General features: G+C 40.7%; 2 protein-coding genes and 1 long non-coding RNA gene across 8 annotated transcripts in view; 2 read left to right on the top strand and 1 right to left on the bottom strand.

Moving 5' to 3' along the window:
• LOC309368003 overlaps positions 1–13,813 on the top strand; it is a 371,432-nt gene that overhangs the window by 271,998 nt on the left and 85,621 nt on the right. The window lies entirely within an intron of this gene.
• Positions 1–13,813, top strand: part of GPM6B (glycoprotein M6B) — a 100,039-nt gene that overhangs the window by 84,116 nt on the left and 2,110 nt on the right. For 4 of the 6 annotated variants that reach the window (XM_081907687.1, XM_081907691.1, XM_081907690.1 and 1 more), the window contains 5 exons: positions 4,854–5,040; positions 7,383–7,539; positions 8,602–8,773; positions 10,585–10,658; positions 11,894–11,959. In XM_081907687.1, coding sequence (XP_081763813.1) covers positions 4,854–5,040; positions 7,383–7,539; positions 8,602–8,773; positions 10,585–10,658; positions 11,894–11,959 — 656 coding nt within the window. Of the gene's footprint in view, positions 1–4,853; positions 5,041–7,382; positions 7,540–8,601; positions 8,774–10,584; positions 10,659–11,893; positions 11,960–12,084; positions 12,111–12,682; positions 13,176–13,813 lie in introns of those variants that run through there. The other 2 variants (XM_081907689.1, XM_081907688.1) reach the window with 2 other exon arrangements.
• The window catches only part of OFD1 (OFD1 centriole and centriolar satellite protein), a 40,195-nt gene continuing 30,874 nt past the window's right edge, over positions 4,493–13,813 (bottom strand). Inside the window, exon 24 of the transcript XR_014167413.1 lies at positions 4,493–4,686. The gene's annotated coding sequence lies outside the window, so the exon portion shown is untranslated. The remainder of the gene's footprint in view (positions 4,687–13,813) is intronic.

The following is a 13,813-nucleotide window of genomic DNA, read 5'->3' as shown; positions in this document are numbered from 1 at the left end:
GTTGCTTTGCCCACTTTGTAAAGGATGATCCATAAATACTTGGCTGTGTGTATGTAGGTGAATGCGGGAATCCATTCTGCATTTTATTCTGTTGACACAATGATAAATAATGACAATTTATTTATGCCCTGCTCTACTAAGTGCCAGTATAGATAGTGTTTGAGACCAGACTCACAGCACTAGTCATCTTAAGACAGCATGTAGGTGGCGATAGTGCAGGATCACTTTTATTTATTGTTTGAATCCACATGAATCTGTAGGTGACATGCATAACTAAAAATAGCTTGGAAAACAGTCAAAACAGCAAACAGCATAAAAGATAGGTTCTTAAACAATACACCCAGCTGGTAAAGCTTATTGAAACAAAAAAATGTCTTCAGTGGTTTCTGTAAAGTACAAATAACGGTTGCCTGTTTTATTCCAACAGGGATACTGTCCCACAGAACAGGGGCTGCCACACTGACAAGTCTTACACCTCCAAGTATGGGTTTTATGCTATTGACAGCACCCCTTTGTGCAGGGGTTGCCCATGCTCGAAAAGCATGAGTTTTTCCCAGTGCTTTATGCACCATAGTTGGTTCCTGTTCTTTTTCTTCTATTTATATTCCTTATAAAAAAATGTGTGTGCATGTGTGTGTGCGCACATCCACTTTCATTTTATACCCTTCTCCAGAGAATACTTTCAGTCCTCTCTTTTTTTTTAGTTGGCCTCCTTTTGTGAGTGTGTTAAATCTGCAGCCAGGTTCACCGTTAGCTCTGGGCAAATCACTGAGCTGTTATTAACCTGCTTCCATGGCAACTGCTGCTCACAAGCCTGAGGACAAAAAATTGTTTTTATTCTGAACTGCACAAAAGGTTCTAGTGATGCTTTAGACAAAATGGCCATTGAAAGTGAGTTGCATTGATGTGTGTATCTGTACAATTTATATTTAAACTACTTTACTCTGGTGTGTTAGGGTAGTATTGGACATGCCTGGCATACTTTTAAATTCTGTTTTTAACATCTTCCACCATATTTTGTAAGGGATGTTAAGGTTTTCCTCTTTTCAAAAAGCGGAATTTATATAAAGACAAGAGTAGTTCATCTCTTTGACTCTGCTAATATGGCCATTCTTAAATGTTTCCTGTTTGTCCTCCTGTTGCCATTTAGTTTCTTCCACGCCAACATGATTAATATTGTGTGGTTATGTTTGTTTCAGAAAGAGACCAGCAGATAAACCATTTTTCAGCAAAAGAAAATATTTTATGTCATGAAATGCAGAGTTAAAAACATAACAAACATCTATTTATCTAGATTAGATGTGTTACTAGTTTAAGCGCGCCACAGATATACTCTACAGAAAATAAAATTCAGGCAAGTCTTGATATTGTGCACAGAGGTATATGCTGCACATCACCCATGAAAAGTATGCACATCACCCATGAAAAGTGAACACATGCATGTACTCAAAACTGTGTGTGACCAGTACTCCCAAGTTTCTTACAGGATAATATCAGTATCCTGAGGAAATAGCAACCCGTTGAAAATCTCCCAGAGTTCACCATTCCAGTTACTATGGCTGCTGAGGCCGTTATACCCACAAAGATATCACTGAGAGTATCACCTCTAATATTGCTATAGTGCATCTAGCCACTAATCCCTGTCACTTCATAGTTATCCACAATTTCTTCAGGAGTAGTGTTACTACCACCACCTTCAGAATACCTGGGACCAACTTCTTCTTGAAGCCCAACCAACAATCCCCTCCCTGCCCAATTTTAGAAATCAGGAAAGGCAAGGATTCAAGACACAGGTAGTTGATGGAAACTGACCTTCAACTACCTTACCCATGATCTCTGATTACAACAACTGAAGCTCCTCCAACATCACCAGACACCTCACTAGAATCACCTCTTCCAAAAGATGGAATTCAAATCCTGGTTTATGCAAGCAATTTTAACTTCCGAATTCCTCACAAACATGTCACAGCAAGCTTTGGATGAGTCTACTGATGTGTCCTCAGTAATCTACAGCTTAATCTGGACAATGATACTTCCTTCTCACAAGCCTTGGGTGGACACCTCCATCTAAGACCTGTTAGAAACAGACCCTGGGGGGGGGGACTTGAGCTACAGGATCTCATACTGTCAGCTGCAACTCCAGGAATTTATTAACCCCCTCATTGTCCAATGTAACATCTGCCAACATCTGCCAGTGTGCTCTTCTGCATTCGACATGGAACCAGCAGGCCTGTCTCTGCAAAGCAACAAAGGGACACAAATATATCATAAATGGCAATTGCAAAAAGCCTGTGGGAGAACTTTTCTGCCTCTCAGGATACTCTGTAACTGGCCCTAATTAAACAAAGCAGCTTCAGTGGGAAACTCTAGTGTGCTGAATTACAATTTATGAGGCAATTCACTTATGGCTTGAAATACGGCTTGAACTGTTTTATTGCAATTCATGTGTCAATTAGCTTGTCAATGCCAGGATGTTTGTTATCACCATTGCTGTGATATAGTGCAAAATAGTGTTGACTATTTTGTTTTCAAGCTAGCCTTCACAGTTCTTTATACACATCATTTGCCTCTGACATGAGGGGCGCTGGAGGAATCTTGGAGGTCTGTATCTTGAGCAAACTCACCTGGTCTTTCACCTTCATAGGTTAATGTACAGACAGGTTGAGCTACTTCTTTGAACCCACCCACCCCAAAGAAGTTCTGTGAGGTAGCTTGAGTCAGCTGCCTTGTACATTTTTTTCTTTTTTCCAACTGGTAATAGCTGCTTGGAGTTGCTAGGACAGGTGTCTTCAGTCTGGTGCCCATGATGCCTGTTAAGGCTTTAACTGGTGTTCTGGGACAGGTGCCCCAAACTCTGAGCTTTCGTTAAAAAAGAAAGAAAAAAGTCTTGAGCCCTTCTGGAAAGCACGTTATTTCTGTGAAATGATAGTGTAGTGAGGTTGCCTTCTATACTTTTTATGGTACTGTTGCGATTAGACACTTTCTCTCTCTCTCTTTCTCTGTGTGTGTGTGACATCTGCACAATGGGTACAAAGCTGACATCCCACTTTAAGCATAAGGTTGTCAGGGGTGACTGTCTCTCTAGTTTTGGGTTATGCCACCCCATAACAGCTATTTTGTGACAGACACTCTTATTTTATTTATCTATTTTAAAGCCCAAACAATATTTTACTTTTAAAAACATTTTTCACACGAAAAAGCTACACAATAAGCATTTTTCTTTTATACATTTGTATATCATGCTTGAAACAGAGTGGACTGAGGACAGGAGACCCATGCAAAAAGGGGAAAGGAATGGAACCTGACTGTTCCTTCCTCCTCTGACATCTCTCTCCCAATGTGCATATATGCTTGCCAATTTAAGATGACACTTCAAGCATGTGATGAAGCAGACCATGAAAACCTATGCCACAATACATTTGTTAGCTTTTTAAGGTGCTACGGGACTTTCTTATTTAACTGCTGCATGGACTTTATTGCTCTATGGATGTGCCCAACTATAATAGTTGCTGTGTACCTGTACAAAGACATCATGTAATGTTTGCTTTTGGTGGTTAGCAAATAATATATACATCAGAGTTGTACTTCTGAGTGCATCTCTTGCCTCCCCAGTTCTCCTTAAATTGGCTTGGATAAGCCAACTTTTAATTTTTTAAAAAATAAAATAGACTCAGGATGGTGCTTGGCTTATTCCAAGCCAATCTGCATTTAATCTGAGACTTTGGTACATGAAGCAGTTTTCTCCCAATACTCTGATTCTCCAACCCCCTCCACATAACACTACCTTTGTACACAGGACTGCCCCCTCCCACCAATACCCATTCACACTGGGGCTGCTGGTCTGGCCCAGAAAGGAATGTTTCTCTCTTGTCAGCACCTAGCACCCTGGTTGCCCTGAATTCCTGGTGGGAGCTTGGAGGCAAACGCGTAAGTGGAACAGGTGGTGCTTACCTTGCATTTGAAACAACTGTTGCAAGCCACCCTATTTCAAGATCATCCTGAAGGGCCACTCATTTTCCATAATCAGTCTTTTAGGCATTTACTAAAGTGGAAGGGCACCAGTAGTGCTTCTAAGCACAGTGGGCGTGTAGCATTTTATCTACCCTAGGGAGAATTTGCTGCCCTCCAGATACAATTCTGGCCTGAGATGATGGGAACTGTCGTCCACAGATTCTCCATCCCTAATGTCAATTAATAAGCTTGGGATGTTCTGTATTTGAATATATCTGTATGTTCTTCAGAGAAAGCACAAACTTTTCAGCTGTGTTTATATAGAACCTTTTGAGTACATCACACACCAGTAAACTTTTTAACATCCACGTTGGGTGAACCAGTGTGCTGTCAAATGGGGCCTGAGGTTTTATAAAGCTACCAAGTGTGGGTGGATTACTTAAGGCTGTCAAATGAATTTGTGGCTCAGATGAGACTTTTAACTAGAGGGCTTCTGGCTCCCATCGCCCTGAAAAGATGTCTGAAAGGACAGTGTAGTGCACTCAGTTTCAAAGTTTTATTTTTGTTGTCTGTGCTTAAAATAGAAGTGTTAATTTGATGTGTTGGTGGAGAACACACACTCTTTTCTAAAGCATCCTGCACAAGCTTGCTTCATCTGCAGCCTTTGATTTTCATAGAATCTGGGGTGCTGTCACTCTTGTACTTTGAGGCGACAGACGTAAAGAGGAAGGTCATCTGATGAAAGTAGGAAGTGCAACCCATTAGCTTTGAACAAGTAACTTTGCTAATTGTTCTTACCAGTTTTACCACATGAAGTCCAAATGATGTTGTTCTCATAACCTGCTCTTGTACTTAAATAATGTTGTCTTTGTGTCCCCCCCCCCTTTTTCTTTTCTGCTTAGGTTGCTTTGAATGTTGCATTAAGTGCCTGGGAGGAGTTCCATATGCTTCCCTTGTGGCAACTATTCTCTGCTTCTCTGGGGTAGCATTGTTCTGCGGCTGCGGTCATGTGGCTCTCGCTGGGACCGTATCGATCCTCGAACAGCGTTTTTCCACAAATGTTACTGACCATGCTTTGTTATCTGAAGTGTAAGTACAAAACCACTTCTCTTACTCTGTGAAGCAATTGCAGTGATAACTTTAATAACATCAGAGCTAGGAGCGCATGCCAATTCAGCCTGCAAGGAGGTAAGAGTGCCTGGCAAAACTCAAAATTTGAAGTGAATTTGGAGAGTCCACTTCAAGCAAAACATCTTTTGGACAGCATATAGTTATGAAATTTGTTGGGAGGATTGGGGAATTTGCAACACTTCCACCAGAAGTCTGCTGCTGTTAGGGATTCAGCATATATCCCCCCCCCCAAATGTATATTCAGAGAGAAGGAAAACAAGGGTAGCGATAAATCTCCCAAAGAGCATAGTTATTCAGCTCCATAGCAACTGAAGGCAAGAAAAAATAGCTGTTGCCAGGAGATGACAGACCACTAAAAATATACTGGAGAGGTACACAGGAAAGCAATACTGCTAAATCTAAGGATAAAATAATAAATGTTATCACTAACCACTGCAATTGAGGCAGTCATGACATTTCTCTCACATGCCACATAACTCCATAGTAGATGCGTAATGGACTATGAATCTAATCTTCTGCCTCCCAGTGAAATAGGCTATATTGGTTTGTGTCTGAAGCATGCTAGTTTTCCTCAACAGGATCTTCCATTGCTGAACTGTTCTTATGGTTAAATCCCCCCCCCCTCAATTATTAACCTCTCATCTACATTACTTAAGCTTAAAACATGTTGCCTCTTCTGTCCTTGGTGAACAGAGTTTGTCTTCCTTTTCACGTTCTAGATCTTGGAAAAAATTGTTAGTGGCCGTCATTTACTTCACTTCTATAGGACAGCACTGCATAATTCCTTTGGCATTATGATTTATCTGTTGGATGTCTAGTGGATCAAATAAAATTCTTTTAATTGTGCTGCATAAAACTGAAACAAACAAATACGGTTTACATACCTCTAGAAGTGCAAACGAATGGACTTTTGCATAGTGCCTTAGATGCAGGGTATTCTGACATTTTGTATGTGGAACAGGAAACAAAACCTGCATTACAGGGTGGTTGTGAGGATACCATGGGGTGCGGTGATGACCAGAAACGAAATTTTGCAGCAAAGGGGGACAATGCAAATTACTCACAAATTGTGGCTACATATTACTTTTAATGGAAAAGATGGCTGGATCTGTTACAAAAGAGAAATAACTGCACGTTAATTACACAAATGAATAGGTAGAGCTAGAAGCTGCATTCTATTGAGTGGTGGGGGCAATGTACCCTACTGCTACTATGAGGAATTTATATTGTGTGGATGCAGAGCACACACTGACAAGAGACGAAAGGGGAAAGCCCCTTCTTGTTGCTAGATGACATAGAGGTGTGTCGGTCTGGGTCTCCATCCTTGCAGCAGTGCTCATTTTGTCTATTTGAGTAGGAGCAGAACCCCTTTAAATGTTTTTCTTGCTGCTGAAACAAAGCAAGAACAAAGCTCCCTTCCCAGCAGAAGCCTGCTGTGGTTCCTTCTGGGATACAGTAAGGGAAGATGTTTGCAGTAAGAAATATTCTAGAGTGACTGGTGAGGGTAGGGCTTGAGGCTATTTAATTATCTGTAAGCAGTAGATGCTGCAGCATTTTTGAAGTTACTGGTGGTCAACTTTGGCTGTGTAATACAGCGGTCAGCAAACTTTTCCAGCAGGGGGCCAGTCCACTGTACCTCAGACCTTGTGGGGGGCCAGACTATATTTTGGGTGGGGGAAATGAACAAATTCCTGTGCCCCACAAATAACCCAGAGATGCTTTTTAAATAAAAGCACAGTCTACTCATGTAAAAACACGCTGATTCCTGGACCTTCCGCAGGCCTGATTTAGGCAGCGATTGGGCCAGATCTGGCCCCCGGGCCTACCCATGATGTAATAGCTGTATAGAAGGGCAATAAATACTAGATGTTTTCATCCAAGGATTTGACTGACTAGTTCAGTTCGTATGTGAAATTCAGCTTCTCCATCTGCTCCGGTTCCCTTTATTCTTGAATATGATGAGGTAAAAATCTACAACAGCTTAACCAGTTCCAGTTGACAAGTCAACATTAAAAGAAGAGCAACTGGATCCGAATCTAGACCAGCCTTGCTCAACCTGCTGCTCTCCATATGGTGAAGACACCAATTCCTTTCAGCCTCAACCACCAGCATGATCCAAGGCCAAATCTTGCAACCTGATGGAAATTACTACATTGGTTCTTTAAACAACTAGTAAATGGTCTCACCTGTGAACTTACCACTAAGATGTTCATTCTGTCCTTGTGCTCTTGGATGATTATGAAATGAGACTTTATTTCAGAGTGACAAGAGTCTGATTGCCCTGTTTGTTTCCTTCTCAGAATAAAACTAATGCAGTATGTGATCTATGGCATTGCATCATTTTTTTTCTTGTATGGAATTATCCTGTTGGCGGAGGGCTTTTATACAACAAGTGCTGTGAAGGAGCTGCATGGTGAATTCAAGACAACCATCTGTGGCCGCTGCATCAGTGGAATGGTGAGTCCATTGCAGGAATATGGATTGCCACTACTCCAGTGGTCCATAGCATTATCTACAGTGTTGTTTGCACCAGCTCTTTACGCTGGCCATTGATAAGAAAGCAGTGTCCTTCTAGGCTTTCAGAAAGCCCTAGCTAGAGATGCTAGCAGTTGAACCTTAGTCATCCACATAAACAGCAGAGGCTATACATCTCCCTTTAATGGTCACAAGAGAATTAGGTATTAATTCTAGCTTGTTTTCTTATCCTAAGTGAATTTGCCTGCTTTTTCTCTCTCAAATAGTACTTTATTGGAGAGAGGTATGAGGAAAAAATAATTTGGACATAATCCTCTTTTTTACCAATTTTATTCTTCCAAGAAATTACAACTTTTAAGTGGGCCACAGTTCTGTCAAAGTTTTCATTAACACCATACATAAAAATGTCCAGATTATATATTGTGTGTTTTTGTCCCGTGTTGTGCTTTTGGCAGCCAGGTTGTGCTTTTTGGGGTGGGTGGGGATTTCTACCCCCCTTAACTGAGAGCACTTATTTTTTAACTTTATAGATCCCCCCCCCCCCCGGCCACCAAAATGTAATTAAGTTGTCCCCATCTCTTGGTCCAATTTAGTTGGCTGAAGCATGACATTCTTTTCAGTTGGCTCACCCGAGACAACAGGCTGGCACTCCCTGTTGTTAGAAGCTATGCCCTCTTATCCTAATTGTGTGCAGCAGGAATTGGGAGGTACCCACAGATACTGTAAGGAAGTCACAGTTCCCAGTAATGAGTGCCACTCCAATGACAAAGAAAGCATCTCAGAATGACTACTGCTTGGAAAGTCAGGCTGATTTTTATTTTGCTTACTTAAAACAAAACGCCAAGCTTTTAACATCGCAACATGGGCTATAGGGAAGGTCTCTATGGAGTGAAAATCCGAGACTTCACATCAGACATGGACAGTGTGACATGCTCTTGGATTTTAAAATTCAGGAGTGTGTGTACTGTAAATGAGATTAACCCTTGATTTCCTAAATTAATGAGAAAGGGGTTTTCTGTGTGAAATGTGTGCCTGTCTCCTCAGTTTGTTTTCCTGACCTACGTACTGGGGGTGGCCTGGCTTGGCGTCTTTGGCTTCTCGGCTGTGCCGGTCTTCATGTTCTATAACATATGGTCAACTTGCGAAGTCATCAGATCACTCCCAGCAAATATGACAGCTTCAGCGGACCAGATCTGTGTGGATATCAGGCAATACGGTACTTATTTTAATCCTGATTAAATGCTTTATCCTCTTTCCTTGTCCTATCTTCAACAGGTTTGTCTTAGCCTTATGAGATGAACCAAAAAGCAACCAAGTGTGGAGTCTCTGAACATGTCATTACTTTTTCAATTAATGCAGATTACACTGACCTCTTTCCAGATGCACCCAGTTTAACTGCATTTGGCAAGTCATTTATCTAAAGTGATTTTGTGCCTGTTATCCGCATTATGCTATCAGGCTTAATAATAAAACAATCAGCAAAATAAACTGCTTAAGCAAGCCTGAGCCCATCACCAAATAGTTTGAAAACTTACCATGCTAGTCTCCTGAATTTAGCTATATATCTGCATATTCTTACTATTTCTGTAATAATGTGAATTGTGTATGCGCTCGTGCAAAGCAGTTTCATTTATCCTTTTGTTTTGGAATGGGAATACAATGTTAGAACAGTATGAGGAAGGAACAGGGGTCTAGATTTGTGCACCCAAGAATCACACATTATGGGAACAGATCTTTTTTACCTGATTAACATCACACACACTATGCAGTTGTTCCTATCATTAATGCTTATTTGGTGACAAATATTGTTTAGCCCCCACTCTCCCCTGGGACTGGGATTATTTGTGCGGGATTAGGAGTGAGAGACACGATCACCTCCAAAAAGAAAAGGCAATAGAACACAGGGCAGTTGAACACATAATAGAAGTTGAGTCAATTTACTTATAGAAGTTCCATCCAGATTCCAGGTATTTTAAGGTTCCTACCATACTTTCTCTGATATTGGCTAAAGAAGGGTGCAAATCTTTCAGAAAGGCCAGTGGAAATGAGATGTGCGGGGAAGACACAGTAGAGGCAAGCCTGGGAAATAATGGGTTTTTATCCGCTGCTAGTACTTCTCAGAGTAAACCCATTGAAGTTAATGGACACAACTCACTTTCATCCAACTTAGTTGGATACAAGCCAATAGAAGTACTTATAGAGATTCCAAGACAAAGTAGCTGTTCTCCTCTAGTCCTGCTGCTTCTGTGCTGCTGCGAGCTATGCCATGACTGTTGAGTTGGCATGTTGCCCAAACCTTGGCTCATAGTTTTTCTCACTCCACATGGCTTAGTGCTCCACACACTTCTCCATTGTTTTATAACTCTCATACACATACCTACTGCTGTATAGCTCCCCCCACCCCCCAAAAAGGTCAAAGATGAATATATTTGATGAATATCTTCTATAGTGCAATATGTTGAGGTACTTTGCTTTCACATGGTATACTTCCACCAGAAAGAAAATGGCCTGAAGATCAGTAGTGAAGAAAAGGAACAGAGGCTTTAATAAGGCAATGGGCAATGGAGGAAGAGAGTGGCTTGCAGAGATAATTCTGAATAGTTCCTCTGCAATTGACCACAATTGCAATCTCAATCCACGAAGTTTAAGGCAGAGCCTGTAAAGATGCAAGCACCGTTTTCAGCAATCCCTTTGCCCATTCAATAGAGTCAGGAAGCACAGCATATGACAGTGATTAAAAAGAAGAAGAGTGTCCATAGTGACTAAAACAACCATTTGTCCGCCATATGGGAATCCTAGATCTGAGAACATCTCTTGGCAAGGAGAATCTCTCCTGGATGTAAAAAGGGAACACTGTTAAGTGATTTTGTACTTGATGGTGCCAACTCCAGATTGAACTGGTCAATGTGTGGGTGCTTGTTAAAGGAACACAACTTGCGTGTAGGTGGGGAAGGGAAATGGATTTCAGAAGGGAGAATGGCATCAGCTATCAGCTTTAACGATGGCTTTTTGATATTTTAACTTCAGGTATCATCCCTTGGAATGCTGTGCCTGGCAAGGCATGTGGGTCAGCATTAGCAGATATGTGCAGCACGCCTGAGGTAAACGAGACTACGACACCCGGTGCTTGTCTTGCATATCTTGACAACTGGGATATAAACAATTGGTCTGCTAAAACATTAATGCTGGTGCCATTTATTTTTTTTAAAAAAAGGTTTCTTAATCATGCAGAATGAATGATACAACATTCTGAGGATATAGGTCTGCACTACTTGTTGTGAGGCTAAGTGGTTCTGTGGATAGCCAGTTGAGAGATAATGGTATTTCTCCTCCCACCCTTCAGTAGCTGGAATATATAGTGCTGAAAAATTATTTCATCAGGCCATATCAATTTTGCATAAAACATATCAATATGGTAAACACTAGGATACAACGTATAGATAAGTAATCAATGATTAATATGCCAGGCTTCCTTTGAATAAGGAACAACTGCAAAAATAGTGCCCTCAGAATAGGCTGTCTCCTATCTTTATTGCTAAGGCATCATACAGACTGGGCTGATGTGGTCCATAGCATCTCTCTCCTCTAATCAGTTTGTCTAACTGCAACTGAGTTACAGTGACAGGCAGTAACACACAGCTGCCAGTTATAAAAGCACCTATTCCAGGCAGGTTGGGCAGGTTTGCCTTATTATGCTGCCTTCCATGTCATTCCATACATGTGGGTAACAAGGGCGCACACAGGTTTTTAAATGTGTGGAGTATCCCTCAGTTACGACTGTGGGCTAGAATAATGTTAATAGAGGTTGCAGTGGTGCTGATGGAACTGCCATGGTGGTGGCCCTAGTCTCACTCAGAATAATAATTTTGGATTTGTTCATTCTTTTCTCTTGGCTGGCATGGATAAAAAATGCCCTGAATAAGCTGCACATGAGGCGACCAGCATCCAGTTATTAAGACTAACCTTTTTTCCAGTCACAAACAGAGAGATGAGCGCAAGTTTCCTGTATGCAGAATCTGATTCCCACTAGGCTTCTTCCATGCTATCATGGTCACAACTGTGTTCACAGTTGTGTGAAGGAACCTGGCATTTAGATTCAACTGGCAGTGTTATGTTGCAGCAACACTGGCACAGACTCCTTGTCTGAATAGCTTGAAGTGCCATAGGTTTTGACATTGGACTTGCAGAGTACTCACTACGTCCCCTCAAAAATATTTGTTAGTGCAGTGACTCATGGAATCGGACCTTCCTCCACACTAGGCAGCCTCCCGAGAGTTATATTTGTTAATGTGCCATGGAGCTCCTAGGACAATGATTTTCCTCTTTACTGTTGTAGTTCTATTTGTCTTACCACCTGTTCATTGTGGCGTGTGCTGGAGCTGGTGCTACTGTCATAGCCCTGGTGAGTACCATCATCCTCTCTCTCTCATAAAATAACCACATATTCCCTTTTCAGATGTAATCTTTAAAATATTGTTTAACTTAAACTAAGTAATAATTTTTGTGTTTGTTGGCACCTGATTGTAGTTTTCTCAGGATATTCCAAATAGCAGGCAAGTGCTTACATTTCCCAATAAAGCTTTGCACCAAAGCAAGCTTTAAAATAGTTTTGTTGTTTTTTGCTATTCGTTTACCTCCATCCTGTTGCATGGCCAATTTATGGCATTTTTGGATATAGCTATTTTGCCATTAGTATGTAGAACTTCCCAGCATCAGGACACTTCAGACAGAGGTTTCCTACCTTTGAAAATAGTTTTAATTAATACTCCTGTCTTTCCTTCCTTTAAGTCTTTTGGGGAGTATGAAAGGTACCTGAATGTACTGAAGCTAGTTAGTCTGATTAAAAACAAGACCCATTTATTGTCAATGAACTGCTGCAGCAACCTGCTTTCAATCTTCTGTTGCCAAATTCATTTAAAGTCATAATTTATCAATGTACTTCCCACTGAAACAACCAGGGACCCTTACATAGCTTAGGTAAAGCAGAGCTAGTCATTTTTGCCATAGCTCTCATTGAATTCCGTGCCTGACACAGTATAAATTTTCATTCTAACACAAAGAACTGCCTAAAAGGCCAGTAGAATTTGTTGTCTCTTATACGCTGTGTTTTGTTCTCTTCCACCAGCTGATCTACATGATGGCTACCACATATAACTATGCCGTTTTGAAGTTTAAGAGTCGGGAAGATTGCTGCACTAAATTCTAAATTGCATAAGCCCAGTAAAGAGCTGCACTGTGTAGCTTGAAAAACCACTGACACCCTAGACTAAAGAGTCTAGCTTTTTTGAAGTTTGTTACAGTAAATTGTAAATAGCTTCAGTAAGCATCTTTAAGCATTTTAGATTAATTCAAATTTATTTCTTGTATATGAATAATGATGTGGGTGAGAGCTGGCTATTTTCTATACTATGAGAGGACTGTTATTTTCAGTGATGTTGTAAATCATCCCTTTAAAGGAAGGAGGGCTTTCATTTAACATCAAGCTATATTTTTTTCTAACAATCATCTCTGAAATAATTACTGGATCAATTAAGGGCCTGTAATAAGTTATTTTGTCTCTGCTGTTCACTAATCTGAAAAATAATAAAGCATCTGTTCTACAAATAGATGACACACAAGATACATGCTTGATTCTTGATAACTGTCAGTGCCTACCTTTTAGATTGTTGTCAAAGTGCTCTTCTAAAGTACCACATATTTGCCTCTCATTTTTACTGTATAACACCAGCCCTTTGGGTTTTTACTGGTCAAATGTTTTGAGAGACAACTAATTAGGCTCACTGAAGAATACCCTTTTCATTAGCTGACATTTTCATTTCCCCCAAAAAATAAGAAACAAAAGCCATGCAGTTCTCTAGCAAAAGCATGGAAACAAGTTCATTCCACACCAATCCTGGCCTATGAGAAATAGAAAACATCAACTTTTGTGGCACAGGCTACAAACTTACTTGTCAGTGATCAGCTTCCAAAGTATAACCATGCAGCACGCAAAGCAAACCCTTTTATATAGAGAGCTGCATTTTAGGAAAAAAAACTATTTTTGCCCTAGTGAGTATGGCGGAACACAACTTTTCTAAGAGGATAACTATATAAAATTTCCACATTACAATTTTCCTTTACTCAAGAGGATGGGGAAAGAAACAGGGAAAGGAAGAAACGATCACAGATTTATCTTGAGTTGCTCTTCTAGGCTTCAGCATGTAAACTTGCAATGTATTTTCAAAGCTTTTCCGTTTCTGTTGTTCTTTCGCATTAA

Source organism: Podarcis melisellensis, assembly GCF_964234715.1.
Source record: "Podarcis melisellensis genome assembly, chromosome: 4".
In the NCBI taxonomy this organism is placed as follows: domain Eukaryota; kingdom Metazoa; phylum Chordata; class Lepidosauria; order Squamata; family Lacertidae; genus Podarcis; species Podarcis melisellensis.
This window is presented reverse-complemented; position numbering and strand designations above follow the sequence as displayed.